This window comes from Citrus clementina, unplaced genomic scaffold, assembly GCF_000493195.1.
Source record: "Citrus clementina cultivar Clemenules unplaced genomic scaffold, Citrus_clementina_v1.0 scaffold_4, whole genome shotgun sequence".
NCBI lineage: Eukaryota > Viridiplantae > Streptophyta > Magnoliopsida > Sapindales > Rutaceae > Citrus > Citrus x clementina.
This window is the reverse complement of record NW_006262274.1, coordinates 3,195,741-3,213,817: the sequence shown is the minus strand read 5'-3', so window position 1 is coordinate 3,213,817 and position 18,077 is coordinate 3,195,741. Positions and strand designations below refer to the sequence as shown.

At 37.0% G+C, this 18,077-nt stretch overlaps 3 protein-coding genes across 5 annotated transcripts in view; 1 reads left to right on the top strand and 2 right to left on the bottom strand.

Annotated features, from left to right (window-relative positions):
- Positions 1 to 1,059: 1,059 nt before the first annotated feature.
- Positions 1,060 to 5,838, bottom strand: LOC18044378. Of its 3 annotated transcripts, none has more exons than XM_024186734.1 (5): positions 5,727 to 5,838; positions 4,881 to 4,969; positions 3,142 to 4,735; positions 2,138 to 2,324; positions 1,060 to 2,036 (listed from the first exon to the last, which is right to left on the bottom strand). In XM_024186734.1, exons 3-5 carry the CDS (start codon positions 4,672 to 4,674, stop codon positions 1,396 to 1,398), a joined length of 2,361 nt encoding a protein of 786 aa, XP_024042502.1. In that variant the 5' UTR covers positions 4,675 to 4,735; positions 4,881 to 4,969; positions 5,727 to 5,838; the 3' UTR covers positions 1,060 to 1,395. The 3 variants fall into 3 exon arrangements, with proteins under 3 accessions (XP_024042502.1, XP_024042503.1, XP_024042501.1); XM_024186735.1 differs by having other exon boundaries at positions 3,142 to 4,717; XM_024186733.1 differs by having other exon boundaries at positions 3,142 to 4,969.
- Positions 5,839 to 12,290: 6,452 nt separating this feature from the next.
- Positions 12,291 to 14,471, bottom strand: LOC112098919. The gene has a single exon (XM_024185625.1). The coding sequence runs from the start codon at positions 14,469 to 14,471 to the stop codon at positions 12,291 to 12,293; it is 2,181 nt and encodes a 726-aa protein (XP_024041393.1).
- A 2,793-nt stretch (positions 14,472 to 17,264) lies between these two features.
- The window catches only part of LOC18044375 (glutathione S-transferase DHAR2), a 2,932-nt gene continuing 2,119 nt past the window's right edge, over positions 17,265 to 18,077 (top strand). The window contains 2 exon segments of the mRNA XM_006436054.2: positions 17,265 to 17,466; positions 17,580 to 17,710. Of these exon segments, the coding sequence (XP_006436117.2) occupies positions 17,409 to 17,466; positions 17,580 to 17,710 (189 nt within the window). The 5' untranslated portion in view covers positions 17,265 to 17,408.

Below are 18,077 nucleotides of genomic sequence, written 5' to 3'. Positions count from 1 at the left end.
TGATATCTCCAATCCCTGTTGGTTTGGTCAAAACTATCAATGCTCTGTCGAAATGCCACGGCCCTCCCATGAGCACCCTTTTCTTTTCTTCTTCAGAGGCGAACTTGAACAGGAAAATATTATCCCCCATACTTTCTATTTTAACCTCTATGACAGTTCTCCAAGCCATTTGCATTGCAGCTTTCAAGCCCTCCTTGTTTATACTTCTTGATGTTAGCACTTTGCCTACTACACAATTTGTAGTTACCTCCTCTCCCTTTATCTTCATCCGCCCCATGAATGTTACTATGTCTGCCTCCTCTTCTTTTGAAACACTCGCCTGACACTTGCGTAATAATTCCTCAGCATCCATTAGATGCTGTGATTCTATGAATAAGTCTTCTCACCAAATTTCTAACCACCGAAATTAAATGTGTTGCATAAATAATATTGTAGAGAACACCCAACTAGTGGGTGATTGAGAAAGCCACAAGGGCTTCAGTCATCTTTCATTCCTATACTTTTTCAGAGAAAAAGTACTGTGGAAGAGAGAAAGTTGTATGCAACCTCAACTCTAGACCTGAGAGAACCAAGAAACAGCCAGGCTGGATGAAGGGCTACACCACATGAACCATGACAGCAAGGATGGATGGATAATTCTTCTTAGCTATTATTTGAATTATGTTATTATAATTTAGATATTTTACAATTGCCAGCTCATGTTTGTTTTTATCCTTAGAATGTCCTAGAGGAGTCACGAGATATATATCTAAAAAGGAATATTGTGTAAGACACTGTTGATTAATGAAAATTCCTTCTCTTTCTGATCTCTGTCTTATTCTCTTTTTTTCTTATTCTGGAGCCGTCACTCGCTCGAAGAGTGCTCAATCATTGGTACCTTTTTTGATTTCTAGCAGTAAAGTGTATCATTATTTTGTGCCAAGAAATGGAGGCATGAATGAATAGTTTAAAAAGCGAAATGAATAATTAGGCATAATGTGAAAAAGAGAAAGTAGTTTTACAAAAACATGACACTTATTCTTTTTTCTTGTTTTTTTTCTTTTTTTTCCCCTTCTTGAATGCATAAACATGAATATGGATACAATGATTCCAAGCCTCAACAGATCAAAATTTTCCTATTTACAGTATATATGTGTTTGCCAGAAAAGAAAATTCCTATCACTCATGCCATCTTGTGGTTCTGATCCTATGTGATTTGGATGGCTACAAAAATTGAAACACACGCTTACAAAACCTACTCATTACTCATGCTATCTTGTGGTTCTGATCCTATATGATTTGAATGGCTACAAAAATTGAAACACACGCCTACAAAAACTTGCCTGTGGTTCTAATGGACTCAAAAATGTGCATGCATGTCTGCTGAAAAACAGCGAAAACTAGAAATTCTATGAATCAAAAACTCTCCATGCTAACAACCTCTGTGGCCAGCTGATCAACCAAAGCATCCTCTATTTCTCTGACAATTACCTCAATACTGTCTCCCAACTCTAACCAGCCATCATCCTTTCCCATCATTTTCCCAGATGAATCTTTGTTTGCTTGCTTCTTCTTATAATCAAGTAAAGTCCACAGATTTTCTTCAATCGTGTCAAGGCTTTTCCCAAAGCAAATTCTCGTGGATAGAGGTTTTGTCCAGTGGCACCCCATGCTTGGCTGGAGAATACCCATAAGCTCTGAATTTATACGATCAAACAGAAGCCTTCGCTCTGACCTCTTCCATGATATGTGCTCACCATACTTCTTCTCTAGCATCTCAAACACAGCAGCGCTTATTGGGCATTCTGGGGAATCCCAGGTGTCATAACTCATGCCTGAGTTCCTAACATGAAAACCTGCTTCGGTAAAGACATCAACCAGGTAAGAGAAATCTCTGCCTGCTTCAATGCTGAATGGTCTCATGAACAGTTCACTTTTCACAGCATTGTTGATAGAACCTCGCTCAAAATCATCATCACTTGACACATTCATTCCATCTCCTTCAGAGCATGTTTCTGAGGACTCTGATCTCAAAAGTTCAAGTAGCAGCAGCAAATCTAGTATGTACAGAAAAAGGAACGTCGTTTAAGAAACTTGAAAATCTAACTAGGTGAGAATATAAAATGAAGATAGAAAACAAAAGAATTGATGTCATTACCATGCAAGTTCGCATCAACATTTTGAACGCATGCAGAGTTAGATAAAGTCTCTTCCTCAAATGGTGGTTCAAACACTGAATTTGGACTAAACTGATAAGCCTCCTCTGAGTTCACAAGAGATTCAGGGTCTATGCAAGAGCAGAATGAAGAACCAGCATCCTCTTTAAATATTCCAATTGAAATATCCTGCAGGATAAGAACAAAACTGAATGAGCAAGAGACTTAACCTTCTACTTAGGTCAAAAATGCACAGCCACTGGAACACACACACACACACAAATGATCAGCCAGAAAAGTCCTTGAAAAGACAAAGGACAGGAAACCAATTTTTTGCTTACTTGAAATCCAGGGTAAAAAGCTACAATCAAAAGTTGTACTAAGCATAACTGTATGGCCTAAAATTAAGTCAACACAAGTGTTCTTGTCTTGTGCACCTTAAGCACAAAAACTATACATACTTAATGAAAATTGAGACAGGAACAAATTTGGTTGTGGAATTTACAAAACTCGAGGGATGCCAGGCTTGCGAGAGTTGACCTCATAAAAAAGTCACCATACAACTTGTTTTAGAAAATTGTGAACTACGGAATACTAGAGGATATCCTTACTAAAAGCAAAACCAAAAGAAGATTAGATGCATAAACATTTCTTTGCAAGAAGAAAGAATACATGTAAACAGATACACTTGAGCATATAAGCATGGGCATAGATAAGCCTAAATCTAAGTGCAAATTTAAGACTTGAGATTTATCAGCCAACTAACGGTTAAAAAGACAGAAAGAGCAATACCAAACTATGTATTTTTGCATATAATGACTGTAAATCCGGTCTAACCGACTTATCAGCAATCGACGTGGGAACTTTCAAACAGTTATAAAAATTATTCCAGAACCAGTATCCAAAGAAAGTAAGATAGCAACAAACTATATAAAAGGGTCCAGAGATTAGATCAGATAAAACATCAAACCTGTTTCCAGAAATTAGATCAGATAAAACATCAAACCTGTTGAGTAGAAGCATGTGGAACTTGAGAAGAAAAGTGGCCATCCTCCACCACAGTTTCAGAAGACCGACCTTCAACCACAGTTGCTGTATCAGTCACCATATCAGCAATCATATTAACAGTGACAACACTATCTACTGATGACTTAGTAACCACTGAACTCTGCTCAGAGAGATCTTTTTCCACAAGCAGCTTCTTCTGCTCCTGAACATCCCTACCTTCATGTATTTTGCATCCATGTTCAGAACCCTCTTTCTGATTATGGCTTTGCTTCCTGAACCTGTGCCTTAACCTATTAGCTGATTCTAGTGGCCTCATAAACAAGTTGCTGCGAAGACCATCCTGACTGCTATGGGCACGCTCACCAAGCCTGAAATCCAACTTACCTGAATTTGATTCAATCATCTCACCCAGAGTCCTGCTCCCACTAGCCGCTTCAACTTCTTGAAACTTTTTAGTTGTTCCAAATCCTTCTAAGATATCTTTCCTTGCTTCCCTATCCACATATGACCTATCTGAATGGTAAAGCGATGGTTTCTGATGGTTCTTCCAATCACAAAAATTAAGGGATGTAAATGTCTTCAACTCAGTCTCTTTTACAAATGTATCATTATCTCTGCTACCTGGTTTTGATACCTTCATAAACAGATTGTTTTTGCCCTGCTCTGTCTGTCCAGAAATTTTTCCGCAAATTCCAAACCTCAATCTAACAGGTTCCACATCTTCGGTCACATTCTTCCTTTCTTTCTCTTCAATGTATAAAGTCCCTTTTTCAGGACTGGGAAACTCTTTATGCTTCCTACTGATTGAATGACAATCCCTACAAGAGCTGCGTGGGGGAAAATATCTTGCAGCATTCTCTTTCTTTCCATGATTCGGTTTCAAAACAACAATCCTGGTAGGGAGAGTATCTGACTCCTTTTGTGATTTCAAAAACTTGTATCCATTACCAGGAACATGTTCTCCACAGGCACATGTTACACGACCAGTTTCAAGTTCTCGAAGCAGTTTGGCACTTCCCTGATCAGTTTCCCCCCTGGATATGCTGCATATGTCGGTCATTCCAGTGTCAGAAGCATTTGATGACTTCAAGACTGTTAAATGGCGCGGTTGCAAATGGTATGGGATGCCATGTAAATTACAGAGACGGTCGGTGATCAAAGAATCTGGTTCCTTGAGATATTTCATGAAAAGGTCTATTTTAGAATCCACAACTCCCTGAGCATCGCCAACTTCCTTCGCATCTGACAAACTCAAGCTAAATTTCCCCTTTTCAACTGGCAGATTACATTGCTCCTCTCTCTTCAGTTTTCCATGTAATGTATCCTTAATTTCTTTCTTCTCTTCAGCAACCAACCTAAATGAATGGCGTTCATGGGATGAACGCTTCCCTCTTTCAGCTACAGAATTAACTCTTCTCAAGTAATTCTCAGAAAGCACTTTTTGCTTTTTATGGAGAGGCTGATGAGGTGACAACTCATCAAGACCCATTAATCTTGCAAGAACACTCGGAGTACATTGTCTAGATTCCATCTCTGCTTACATTTATTGAGATACTGTAAATGCAAGACCACACCTGCTAAATCAGATAACACTACATGAAGAAAGTGTAAGCAAGCAATTTTTTATATCCAAACCAAAGCCCTTTAACCATTTGTGTATCTTTCCATTTTGGCTATCCAGTATTCCAGAAAAATACAGCATCCAATTAAACCATAACCCCAGAAAGAGTTTCTTACCAAATCTTCTTTGGTAGTAGAAAAAAAGTGACAACTAAAGTCGGATGCCAAATCTGAAGCATTTCTTAGTTTCGAAACCTCCCTGCTTCCTGGAGAAGGTTCCATCATAATCAAATGAACAAGCAAACATATCACTCACTATATGTGGAAAATAAGAATTGCTTATACTACATGACAAAAACAAAAAGTAAAGGGGAAAAAAAGGGAATGAGGTAGTCCTAGGTAATAACCTTCAAGCAGCATTGAAAATTGAATTCAGAAACAAAGAGAATCAAAAAAGAGAATGCAAACAAAAAAAGATGCTTATTACCGAAAAAGCCTTCTACTGCAATCATCAAAACCTAGAGTATAAAATCTATCATCTTAAAAGAGAATAATAAGGAAAGAAAATATGAAAATAAAGAAAAAAGAACAACACCCCATAAGCCACTAACAAGTTTCTAGAAACGCCTATGCGAACAGAACCAAAATCATTAAAACAACCCCCCTTGGCATGCAATTATCGCAATAACAGCTTAGAAATAAGTGTAAAGTGCATCAAATGAATGGAATATATAGCATCATCAATGAATGGGAATAAAATTAAAAACAGAACTGCTCCATAATATCAGACAAAAATAATAACAATAATAATAGCCCCCAAAACTGAAAGACAATGATTTTGATGTCCACTATACCAAGACCATCACTATTCGATACCGCTACAAAACAATTGAAAACAAGACCCCAACTTTGATAACAACAAAAGCAACAATCAAAACCCAAGAACGTCATCAATCTTTATATAAACCCAAAAAAAAAAAAAAAGACTAGAAATGATTCGAGAAAGAGTGATAAGAAACTTACTTTTTTTAGAAGATCTTTGCTTTCACTGGGTACCCATAAAGCGATTGCTTCATAACATGCAAGCTAATCTCTTCTTTGATAATAATTATCATTTATCAACAATCCAACAGTAATAATAAATGATATTTAAACAGAGGTATGTTTAAAAATTAATTTGTTTTCTTATTTATCAAGCAAGAGAAGACACGCCGACAAATTGACAGTAATTACAAGTCAACCCACTTGATTTCTTTTCAATCTTGACATGCTAAAAATGAAATGGTCGGCAACAACATCAATAACAAGGAGGATGAGGTTACGGTGTAATTATGGTATTATGGTATAGTTGCATTCAGTCGTTGGGTTTACTTGAATTGGTAGGGTTTATTAATATCTAACGACTGAATATAACTGTGATATGATACTACAGTTGCACCACAGATTTCTCCCAATAACAAATGATAAACAAAAAATATAATATGGGTTATCACTTCTATTGTTTAAAAGAAATGGAATTAAAGAACTGAAAAGAAAAAAAAAGTAATGCAAAGTGAGAAAGAAAATAAGAAACGGTGTGATAATGATGATGCTGTGATTGATGAAGAAACTGGAGAGAGGTTGTGTCTGTTTGAATCGGGAGATGATTTAATAATCTTTTTATTATCTTACTTTTATTCTTTTTTTAATTTTGTTTATTTATAATTATATTCCTGGCGAAATTACGCGCGAATAAACGTCATGTTTCGCGTGGTTGGCGCCAGTTAGAAAAATACCGTTTTTTGTATTGGGAAAGGAACGGATAATTGGATATTGCCACTCGAGTTTTTGGCTACGTCCAGTATCGGTTGCTGCCTTGTTGGGTCAAAATGCCGAAGGAGATATTGGAGATAGTGAAATAAGGGTTGGAAATAGAGGATTTTTGTGTGATTCGAATATTTTAATAATTGAAGATTCGGATTCAGGTGACGAACTTGCATGTTGGGTAAAATTATAATTTAGAATAATTGGGAGTCTCCTCGGCTATAGGGTTCGAGCGTCAAGGTACTTAAAAGAAAATAAATGGGTTGGATCACCATGAGTTTAGTGGGCCGAACCCAAATGTTCCACGACATTTGGGTTTGGGCTATGCCTCCTCACGACAGGTTTCTAAGCCCATGTAGTTTTTGATCATTTGTCATAACCTTGATATGACCTCCGAAAGCGCCCTTCACTTCGTGTGCCGGAATATAGAAAATTAATAATACTGTGCATACTCAATTGAGATACATGATTTATATTCCAATTAATATGGTAAATGAAGTGATAATTTACATGACACAATATTATCTTTTCTGCCATCGCCTAGTTGCTACAAGTTGTGTTTATAAAAGATTTAAAACTTTGGAAGTTGAAACATTGCAAGTAATGAAAGAAAAATGTTTTCTCTTTTTTTTTTTTTATACATTGGAGCGTAGTAAAAATTAGGCTAAAATAGAACAGGAAATAGACGTCCCATATATATAATTACATAATCAATAATCAAGCCCCGCAGGGGGGTTTTCAAAAACATAAAGACCAAGGGATAAGGAACCAACAAGTTTTGCCATGGAATCTGCAGTAAAATTGACTTCCCAATTTATATGCTTTATGTTAATGAGCCATTGTCTGTTTATCAGATCCTTGACGGCAGTTATGAGAGAAAAGTGTGCATTAGGCAATTTTCTCTTATTATTAAATTAACTAGTCTTAGTAACCACTCGGCCAAAGTAAAGTAGACACCCCCCCGAGGTGAAATTTGAGCAATACTTTATAAGCATTTATGTAAACTAATTTAAATAATAATCTAATTATAAATATTAATAATAATCTCATATAAATATAAGTTAGAGTCTGATTCTAATAGTGAGTTAAAAAAATAACTATTCTTAGTCGGTATTATTCACTTGAGTTACATAGAGTACTAATTATCAATAGAGTTGTAGAGAAAGACAATGGACTCAATTTACTCATTCTTCACGTGACCAAGACCCAGTCATGAAAGGCAAGAAATTTCCTTTGATAAAGACTGAGAGTGACAAGTGGTCCACCTTAAGAGGAAAAAAGAAAAAGAAAAATGTAAAAGTCCTTTGTATTTATTTCTTTATTTTCTTTTGATACGAATCTCACAAACGATAAGGAGACAAGACAAAGTAATAAAGCAAATGGAAGTGAATTGATTCACACACAACACAAGAATCTAATGTGAGATAATGCTAACTATTGAATTGAAGTTACAAGGTCGTCAATCACGAAAGATCATAAATTTTGTTCAATAAAGAATGAATATAACAAGTAGTCCACCTTAAGAGAAAATAAGAAAAAAAAAAAAAGCAGAAGGACTTTTTATTATTTTTCTTTTTTATTTATTTTCTTTGGATGCGACCCTCACAAAAATTAAGGGAGAAAAGCTGTAAAGTTATAAAGCGAATGGACGCAAGACAGAGACGTTGCCTTATAAACCCACTTACGTACATCCTCATTTTGTGGTCGAGAAATATGCGTACAAACCAAAATAGGAAAATTTACAGTAATAACTAAAAAAGTTTTGCTTTTTTTCATTTTAACCTCCCATAAATATTTCTATCAACATTAGTCATTAAACAATCTTTGAGACCAAAATACCCCTCCCTCATCTCTCCCTCAACACTCCCTTTCACTCATCTCTCCCAAACCGATCCAACTCCCATCATCGGCGGCGACATCAACCCTCGTCGGCGGCGGCTCCATCTCTCACCAGCATCCGATCTACGATCTACAACCTTCAACAAAACTTAGGTTAGTCATTTTTCTAATTTTCATTAATTTAAAATGAGATTTTAGAATAATAATAGTTATAGCTTGAGAATAATAGTGGTGGTGATGATGTTTGTGGTGGTTGGTGGTGTTTGGGAGTATTGTTTTCGATTTTGGAGTGATTGCGCTTAATTTTGGGGGTGGGGAGGGAGGGGGCAGGGCGCGCACGCTGTCGCACCATTTTTTTGGTGCGACAAGCAAGCCTGTCGCACCAAAAATTAGTATTTTTTTTTACGAGTGAATTTTTTTTTTCTGTAAATATAATGTAATAATTTTATAAATATTACAGATACATGGCGAAATCAGAATCACCGGATATCGAAGTAGGCAAGATGTATTTTCGTTATGCCGATCACTTTCCTGGTCGAATTTCGAGCATGTGTATGTTATCTTCGGTCGTAAAAGCCATCGAGGAAAAATTAACGAAGCGGCAGTTATTCATGTTCAAAAAGAATATATTTGGGCATTTCTTGGAGTGTCGAAGTTTTCCATTTAGTGGGGTGATTTTGCACAATCTTTTACTTCGGCAAGTGGCCCATGAAGAAGATAGTCGTGAAGATCAGTTATGGTTTCAAATTGGTAAGCATTTGATTCGCTTGTCAATTGTCGAATGGTGCTTGGTTACTGGACTTTCATTTGGTGTTGATACCAATCAAAAAAATGATGAAATGGAGTAGAGGCTACGGAATACGTATTTTGGTGGTGTGCATCGTAAGATTAATGTGAAGCAATTCGATGCAGTATTTAAGGAGTTGAAATTTGAGGAAATGGACGATATGGACGCATTAAAGATTGCGCTGTTTTATTTTGCAGACAGAGTACTAAATGCAAGAAAAAATCATTGTCAAGTCAATTTCGATTGGCTTGACCAAGTTGATGATATACAGTACTTCCAAAAGCGTCCATGGGGTCTATTGTCGTGGGAAATGATTTACGAGAGTCTTGACAATGCACTGTTCGAGAAAAATGAGAAATTTAAGAAGACTCGGTTGAAAAATCCAGATCATAATATTGAAAAATACAATCTTTACGGCTTTACGTCTGGGGTTCAGGTGTGTTTTTTTTCTGCGATATTAATAAGTTTTATAGTATTAAATATTTGATAGTTGTTTTATTTGATTATTCACTTTGGTTGTTGTAGGCTTGGATTTACGAAGCAATCGGAGGGTTGCCATCAACATGGGTCGTCAAAACGAAGAATAAGATTCCCCGCATTCTGCAATGGAAGCCCATGGCGTCTTCGAGAATCAACTTTGTGGAGGTTTATTCGTTCTTTAACGACGAATCTCGTCTTGTAAGTAATATGTATTACTTATTTTTTTAACTTTACTAAATTTAAGTTACGTATACTTACTCAATTGAATTTATGGCAGGGGGACGTTTTACAAACTCTTGAGCTAAGTTCAAAGGAGAGTAGCAGAAAATATTGGCTCTCTGTGAAGGATTACGTGCCAAGCATTCCAGACTGGGTTCATAAGGTCGGTATACTCTAAGTACTAAAAATTTTTTAATCGAAATATTTGACTTTTGATTTACTAATTTTAAATGATACTTTATACAGCACCAATCCTCAATCAACGCGATGTCGTCGGTTACAAGGCAATCAGACGAGCATGACGATCATGACGACATACCAAACCCAATACCAGAGCAGCGTCATGACACTTCTGAGGATGAGGTGGCTGTTGATGACCACCAGCATTAAACAGACAACTCTGATGACGCACGGGATTCTGAGGTTATAAATAATATACGATATTTTTCCTTTATAAATTATTAATTTTTTATTGTTATTCTAAAGTTTTATTTTTTTTCTTTTGTAATAGTCGAGGACAAAGCAGTTTAATGATTACATACAACGACGGCTGGATAAGATTGATCGTAACGTGTATGAAATAAAGTCAGAATTAAAAGATTTTAAAGAAACCGTTGTTGGCTTCATCGAAACATTTTCTAAACGTCCAAATAAGGATTCTCCCCCTGCACGCTCGTATGCGGTGAGCAAATTTAAATTTAATAATTATGTTCGTTTAACTTTTAATTTAATAGTTGTTTAATATGTTCTTCTTGGCGAATGGACAGGCCCCGGATGACTATGGAGTGTATACTGACGTGGGCAATGAAAATTTGTCTACGCCCACGTCATTGTATAGTTTCTACGGGGATGTTAGTGGGGAGAGCGTGCAGGTGTTCACTGAGGTGCCTCCGGGCGTTAGTAAGTTTGGCCGCGCGTACATACCGTCGTATGTTTATAACAGTCCTTACATGATTCCTCCGGTCAGGCGAGGACAGCACGTCCGGCCTTTACCTCGACCCCAAATCATGGAGCATGCGATTGACATGAGTACGAGTGTGGATGTAAATCCACTTAGAGGATTGGAGGACTCTAATCTGTTTGCTGAGTTTGATCGATGGTTCACTGGTGATAGCAGAGTCCGCCGGAGAGTCCAGCACCTGCGGTCATTCTTTGAAATAATTTTGGGTACAGCTTCGATGGGATGGTTAGGCGATGAGGTATTTTTATTTTCGAAGTTATGTATACTGTTGTGGCTTTGTTTCACCAAAATTTTTCTTTTTAATCGTTATATTTCTGTTTCTCAACAGCATATTCACGAATATCTCCGCTTGATTAGCGAGAAATAACGGCAGTATCCAAATGCCTTACTCCAACGTGTCACACATACTGACACATTTTTTTGGATAACGTGCTGACAAAACTTATAAATACTATTTAAATTTTTTTTTAATTATTGCCTTTAAGTTTTGTTAATTTATGCATTTCTTGGTTATCTATGTACTAGGTGTTCTTGAATCAGTTATGGAACAACGGGGATTGTGCGGTCGATTCATTAGTATTCGACGACCGCATGAATAGTTATCTTTGTGGGCGACAGCACACAATGTCCAAATCAATGACGGATGTCGATATGGTATGTATTTTATTGCATTTTATATACAAGTTGTCGATTTTTCTTAGTTGTTTTTCAATTTCATATATAACGAACATGTTTTTGAATTTTTACGTACAGTTACTCATCCCTGTTAACTTGGACGGCGAGCATTGGGTACTGGCACTAGTAGACTTTCGGAAAAACAAAGTCTGGATTTATGACTCATTACTCACATGCCGCGACGACAAAAGATACAGGTTGAAATTCAAGCCACTTGAAGTTATCTTCCCTCGATGGTTGGAATATGTTGGGTTCTACAACATTCGACCTGAGTTGCGGAGTGCCGACCCCTGGAAAGTTATCGCAGTTAGGAGCGCGCTACAACAGGAGCCCGAAACTGGCGATTGCGGTGTTTTTGTATTGATGGTTACGATGTATTTAATGTTCGGGCTTGGATTGGAGTTTAACGCTAGTCATGTCGAATACTTTAGAAAGAAGATTGCAGTTGACATATTTAATGACGATATTGTATTGTAAACCGTTGTAGTAATTTGAATTTTTAAACTTGATTTTTTTTTTAAATTTGCGCACTTAAGTTTATATAATTTTAATGCTCACATTTTAATATTTTAAAATAAAAGAAAGTTTTATGACATATAAGTGTACAATACATAAAACATAATAACAACTAACTTCGAGTCGACGCAATGGGATTCTTACATCGCTTACAATTATGGCCCAGTTCATGACACCGCCCGCATCTTAGAGTCCGCCTGTTAACGTCCTCGCCAACCGAGGGTATTCTGAGCTCTTTACGACGGCCAGGTGGTGGTGCCTCAACTGGTGGGTATACTTGCATCTCCTGAATTTCATCTGGAATTTCTCAATCAGCCACATCACCAACTGGCTCTACTGGTTGTGCATAAGCCATCGCCAACGATTCTGTAGTGTAAAAGTACGAGCATAGGTTAATAAAATCCACCCGGTGTGTTAGACACGTCGCAATTGCATGAGCACATACAAGCTGATCAAGCTGAAACACTCTGCATGTGCAAGTTCTCTGTTGCAAGTCAACCAAACCTTCCTTAAGCCCACCGCCTACCACTTGAAATCGATGCGGAGACACCGGCCGAACTATCATTCTTTCAGCTATAGTTCTCCTCTCGGTGACTATTTCATCCGCCCATGTTGTTAGCCGAGTAGTCATTGATTCAGCCACAATTTTTCTATCATAGAACCATTGCTGCATTGTTTTCCTAAAGTGATCAACAAGATGAGTAACAGGAAATTTTCGAGGTTCCCGCATGAAAGAATTAACACTCTCCGCGATGTTGGTGGTAAGTATGCTGTACCTCCTACCTTCAAACTGAGACCTTGCCCAATTGCACGTACCGACATTATTTTCTAGGTAATCAGCCGCACCCGAGTGGATCATCCACAACCCTTCAAGTTGTCTCTTAAATTCCTCGTGGCCATATGCTTTTGCTGCATTAATAAAGGCAGGCTCAAATTGATCCCAAAGAACTTTGGGCATTCTAAATTGAGACTTAATGTGACCTTTGACGTGGTAAAAACAAACGCCATGAGTTGCATTGTGAAATACTTTAAGAACGGCTCTCCTTATGGCAGTGCATCGATTAGAGATAATTACCAACTCAGGTCTATCGCCAATCACTCCGTGTAACTTCATCATAAACCATTCCCAAGCATCATTTTTTTCTGAATCCATGATCCCAATGGCTAACGGATACAATTGATTGTTACCATCAAGACATGTTGCCACGAACATGCTTCCACGATATAGTCCCTTCAGATGAGTACCATCTACAGCAATGACAGGCCGAATGTACTGCATAAAGCCCTTGATGGAAGATCCAAGTGCTACAAAATAGTACAAGAAATTACCATCTCCATCCTGCTCGAGGTGAGTGACTGTACCCTCATTAGCTGTAGTTAGTACGTGAGAGTATTTAGGGAGCAAGTTGTATGACTCTGCAGGGTTGCCTCGAACTATTTCAAGACCAACTTCTCTCGCCCGATATGCCTGCTGGTATGTTAACTGAACACTGTATTCCTGTTGCATATCTGCTCTTATGTCATTCGGAGTATAAATCTTCTTGTCTTGAATATATTTTTCTGCGATAATATAACCGACAACCCGGCTCCTTACTTGATGACGTCCATCAACCAATACCTCATCATGACAAGTGTGTACATTGTCAATTCTCTTCACCACCCAAGGAACATTTTGCTCGTTCGAACATCTAGTTGCTCGAATACGCCATTTACATGATTCTGAACAACAGTGAGCCTCGAAACGTGTCATAGTAGACCGTGCAATCTTGAAATCAAACTTATCTCTAAAAGCAACCTTGCGTAGTTGTAATATAAACTCATTCTTCTCAGCAAATAGCTTACCCACACTGATATCATCTGAATCACAACTGCTAACAAAGCTTGGAGCAACCATGTTCGAAGGCAAAGTTGGAGCAAGACTTGTAAGGGGGTCAATTCGCCTTCTCGATCGCACCATAGAAGGACTATGTCTATTACCTCTGTTATTCACAGGAGTATTGTCTTCACACTCATCGTCGTGTTGAAACGACAGAACATTCGAAGGACCGGCTCCTCCATCATCACCATCATTATTGAAATGAGTGCCCCTCGTATTATTAGAAGGTTCTGCACAAACATTATCCCCCTCTGTCTCATGATGAAAATCATCATTGTCCCAAAAATCATTGTTATGATACGGAGAATACCGTTGCTCCAACGACGTTGTTATTGGAAATACCGTTGCTCCAACATCCTCTAACGTAACGTCGTTATCATCAATGTTGTCATAATTGTCGTGGATTGGAGAGTAATATTGCTGCAACGATATTGTCTTTGGCAACACCTCTTCATCATTATCGGGGCCAGACATATTTGCTCTAAACGAAGTTTCTGTATCGACATATGGCTCAATACCTTCGCTCGGAACTCGAGGTGATGTGGTCACGAATATAGGAATGCATCCAAAATTGGCTACGTCGGATGCCATATGCAACACAACCCTCACCATTTCATCATCAAATATATCCATGGGCAGTGCACATATACGATATAATGTGTTACTAGACCTCAAAGTTGTCTTCATTGTAATACTATATTCATTAGGGTTTATTTGTAACACCTCGTATACTCTTGCCAATAACTGATCAAACAGACAATTTTTCTCAACCAAAAAAGCTCGATTTTTACCATTCACATACTCCATACGGCCATCCTCTAATGTCTCCCACCAACCATCGTAACACAATTCAAGTACAACTGAATCCATTAAGCCTGAAATTATAAAAAAAAATTAATTGGATCCGGATCAAATTAATACAGTTTTAATGAATCTCCAAGGCTTGGTGCGACAGGCAGCCTGTTGCCAGAAATTTTTGGTGCGACAGGCACCCTGTCGCCAGATTCACCCACGACTCAGTTCAGCAAGTTCAGAAAATAACTCATACCACTAAGTGATGCCGATTAGTGTTGGATTCGGATAGATTATGGTCGGATTGCACCTTTACTGTTGTCTTTTGCCGTCGACGTTGGTTGATGATTAAGCTGCGTTTGGTTTGACGATATGGGAGAAAGATTGTTGCTTTTGGTCTGTAAAGAAGGGTAATTTGGGGAGAAAGGCTTGTGTTTGGCTAATGTTGATAGAAAAAAGTTGAGAGGGTTAGTTGTGAAAATAACAAAATATTTATGGCTATTTTCGTAAATTTCCCACCAAAATATCATATGAATTTGCGAGATAAATAAACTTATTCTTCCCAAGGAAGTCGACAATTAGATCAATACAATTTGTAAGGCACCAACAACTGAATTTCTTATAACACGGATTTCAATTAGTAATCGATAATTAGGTATAAAAGAAGAAAATAATATAATTATGAAGTAAAAATTTATAATAATTTGTGTATTTAGAGTCAATTATTGGTAAAATTCTAGGCATTTTATGAGGATAAGATTTTTGTAAATGTTGGGGACTTAGCATAAGATTTTTAGGTATCTAACTCAAAAGATTAGCCCTTTAGGTGGAGTGATATACCTCTTTATAAACTGAAGTATCTCTCCTTTACTAGCCAATGTGAGACACAGCTCAACAATCCCCCCTCTGACGAAACCACCGTCGGACTCTGGTCCTTTCGTCCGACACACCTGAGTTGTTCCACCACCACATTCCAGCTACTAGGGTTTAACTCTGATACCACTTGTTTGTGAGACTTAGCATAAGATTTCTCGGTATCCACCACAAAAGACTAACATTTTAGGTGGAGTGATCTACCTCCTTATAAATCCAAGTATCTCCCTTTTACTAGCCAATGTGAAATACAACTTAACAGTAAAGACACTAAATTGAATTCTGATTGTAAAAGAATTAATTATTAATAACTAGTCAAAATTTACCATTTTATTGAATGTGGAGATCTTCATTTGAGAATTTCTATTGATCACTATACATAAATTAAGACTATGATAATCGATTGATGTAGAGAGAACATTGTGCATGATGGATGAGCAAATTACAATTAAGTATCCGAGGTTGACACTAGTTTGCAACATTTCTTCTAAAATGCTTGTTTTGTAAGTACGAACGTGGAATTGAAGCCTGATGTTTGGCGCCCTCCAAAACCTCCTTGGTATAAGCTTAATTCTGATGCAACTGTGGACAAGGAAGGCGGTTTTCGCTGGCCTGGGATGCCTTATCAGAAATTGTGAAGGCGCTGTCATGGCTGCTGCAACATCAAAGAAGCCTTGCTTAGGAGATGTGGAAATTGCTGAGGTTTTAGCGATTTTAGAAGGTCTGAAGCTGGCTGCAGAAGTTACTCTTTCTCCTCTAGTTATTGAGTCCGATTCCAATAGTGTTACCAATTTCATATTCAAGGGTATCTCCAGTAGAGGAGAGTTGAATTTGATCATTTGTGAAATTAGAGTTTTAATAGATCAGGATAATTAATATAGGGTGGTTTATACTTCTAGATCCTGTAAATTAGTGACTCATGATTTAGCGAAAATGCCTTTGGCTAATTCAGAATCTCGGGGTGTAGATTGAGGAGGTTCCGAAAGAGATAGATGTATTATTGTAATTGTTTGGCTTTCTTTTAGCAATGAAATAATTTCTCATTAAAAAAAAACGTGGAATTGAAGCAGCCTAGTAATCAGCCACGTTGATGGTGTAAATGATGGAAGATGAATCATTGCGATGGGAGGTGTCGTGAACGTGGAAGGCATTTACACATTTGGAGAGGAATAATTTGGTGCACAAATTAATTTGCACACTTTATACTTACAAGCATATTGAGATCTAGAAACAGAGGATTCACAGTTTCAATAATTTATTTGGCATTCTATTTCTACGAAGAAATTAGTACTTTTACTTAAATATATACTTATTTGTACACAACCACAAACTCGGGTGGCAAATAAAATACTTAAATTAGTACTTTTAATAAGAAATTAACAGATTAAGATTCAGTATAGAGTTGTGTTTTTACTCGGCACTGAATTATTAATTAATATTTATTTTTAATTTAAATTTTTTATTTTACTTATCAAATAACTACCGAAAAAATAACTCAACACTGAATTCTTATCTAAATAAGCGATCAAGTCTCATATGTAATAATATAACATGTATTTAGATCAAGTTTATTTATATTCAAATTGCATTGTAATAAAAATGAGTAAGTTAAGATATTTAAAATTAACAACCACTAGATAATTGCCACGTAATATTATTATTTATCATTGGGACTTGCGTTACACGAACACAAATGCTGATAAATTTTCTACAACAAAAATGCTGGAACATTCTGGAGAATTATTACGCCTTTTACAATAAAAAGAATAACAGGTGATTATTTCTCTCAGTATTATTTAGCACGCTCTGGATCATTATTTTTTTCGTTGTCGGGTTTTCACTAACAGCAACAGACACTCTCTCTGATCACTCAATTCCGCAAAAATGGCCGTGGAGATTTGTGTGAAAGCCGCTGTTGGCGCTCCTGATATTCTCGGGGACTGTACGTCCTTTTTTTTTTTCTCATTTTTCCCCTCTTTCAGATCATGTCAATGAAATTTTTGTTTGAAATTTTTGTTGATCTGTGTTATCCTTTTTTTTTTTCCGGTTCTTTAGGCCCATTTTCCCAAAGAGCTTTGCTTACTTTGGAGGAAAAGAAAGTTCCATACAAGCGTCACCTGATCAATATCAGTGACAAGCCTCAATGGTATGTAAAAAATATATCATCAAGCTCTTTTGGTAACAGAAACTATGCATTACGCATTTTACAACTCTAATACAACAGCGAGAAAATAAAATTATTTCTTTTTTAAAGTTTATTGATGGGTATAATCGAAAACTAATTTTACACGAATGTTAAAAGGATCCTGTGTCATGTGAGTTTGGAAAAGAAAGGCAGGTTTTTGTGTGGTGTGATAGCTTCTGCCGAAGGCCTAAGCAATTGGGTTGTTGTGATATTTGGTTAAGGGATTGATCTTATACTCCAATGCACAGTTAAACTAATAAAGTAATCTTTTAAAATAAAAAAAAATTAATATTCACTCCAGTTCAGAGGATTCCATATTTGATTCTTTTCTGCAAGAGTTTGGAAAAGAAAGAGAGGCTTTTTGTGTG

Coding starts and splice junctions, on each gene's coding strand:
- LOC18044378 (XM_024186733.1), bottom strand. CDS start 4,674: ATGGAATCTAGACAATGTACTCCGAGTGTTCTTGCAAGATTAATGGGT. Junction 2,325..3,141: donor CACATGCTTCTACTCAACAG/GTTTGATGTTTT, acceptor CTTATCCTGCAG/GATATTTCAATTGGAATATT. Junction 2,037..2,137: donor TGTTGATGCGAACTTGCATG/GTAATGACATCA, acceptor TGTACATACTAG/ATTTGCTGCTGCTACTTGAA.
- LOC112098919 (XM_024185625.1), bottom strand. CDS start 14,471: ATGGTGAGGGTTGTGTTGCATATGGCATCCGACGTAGCCAATTTTGGA.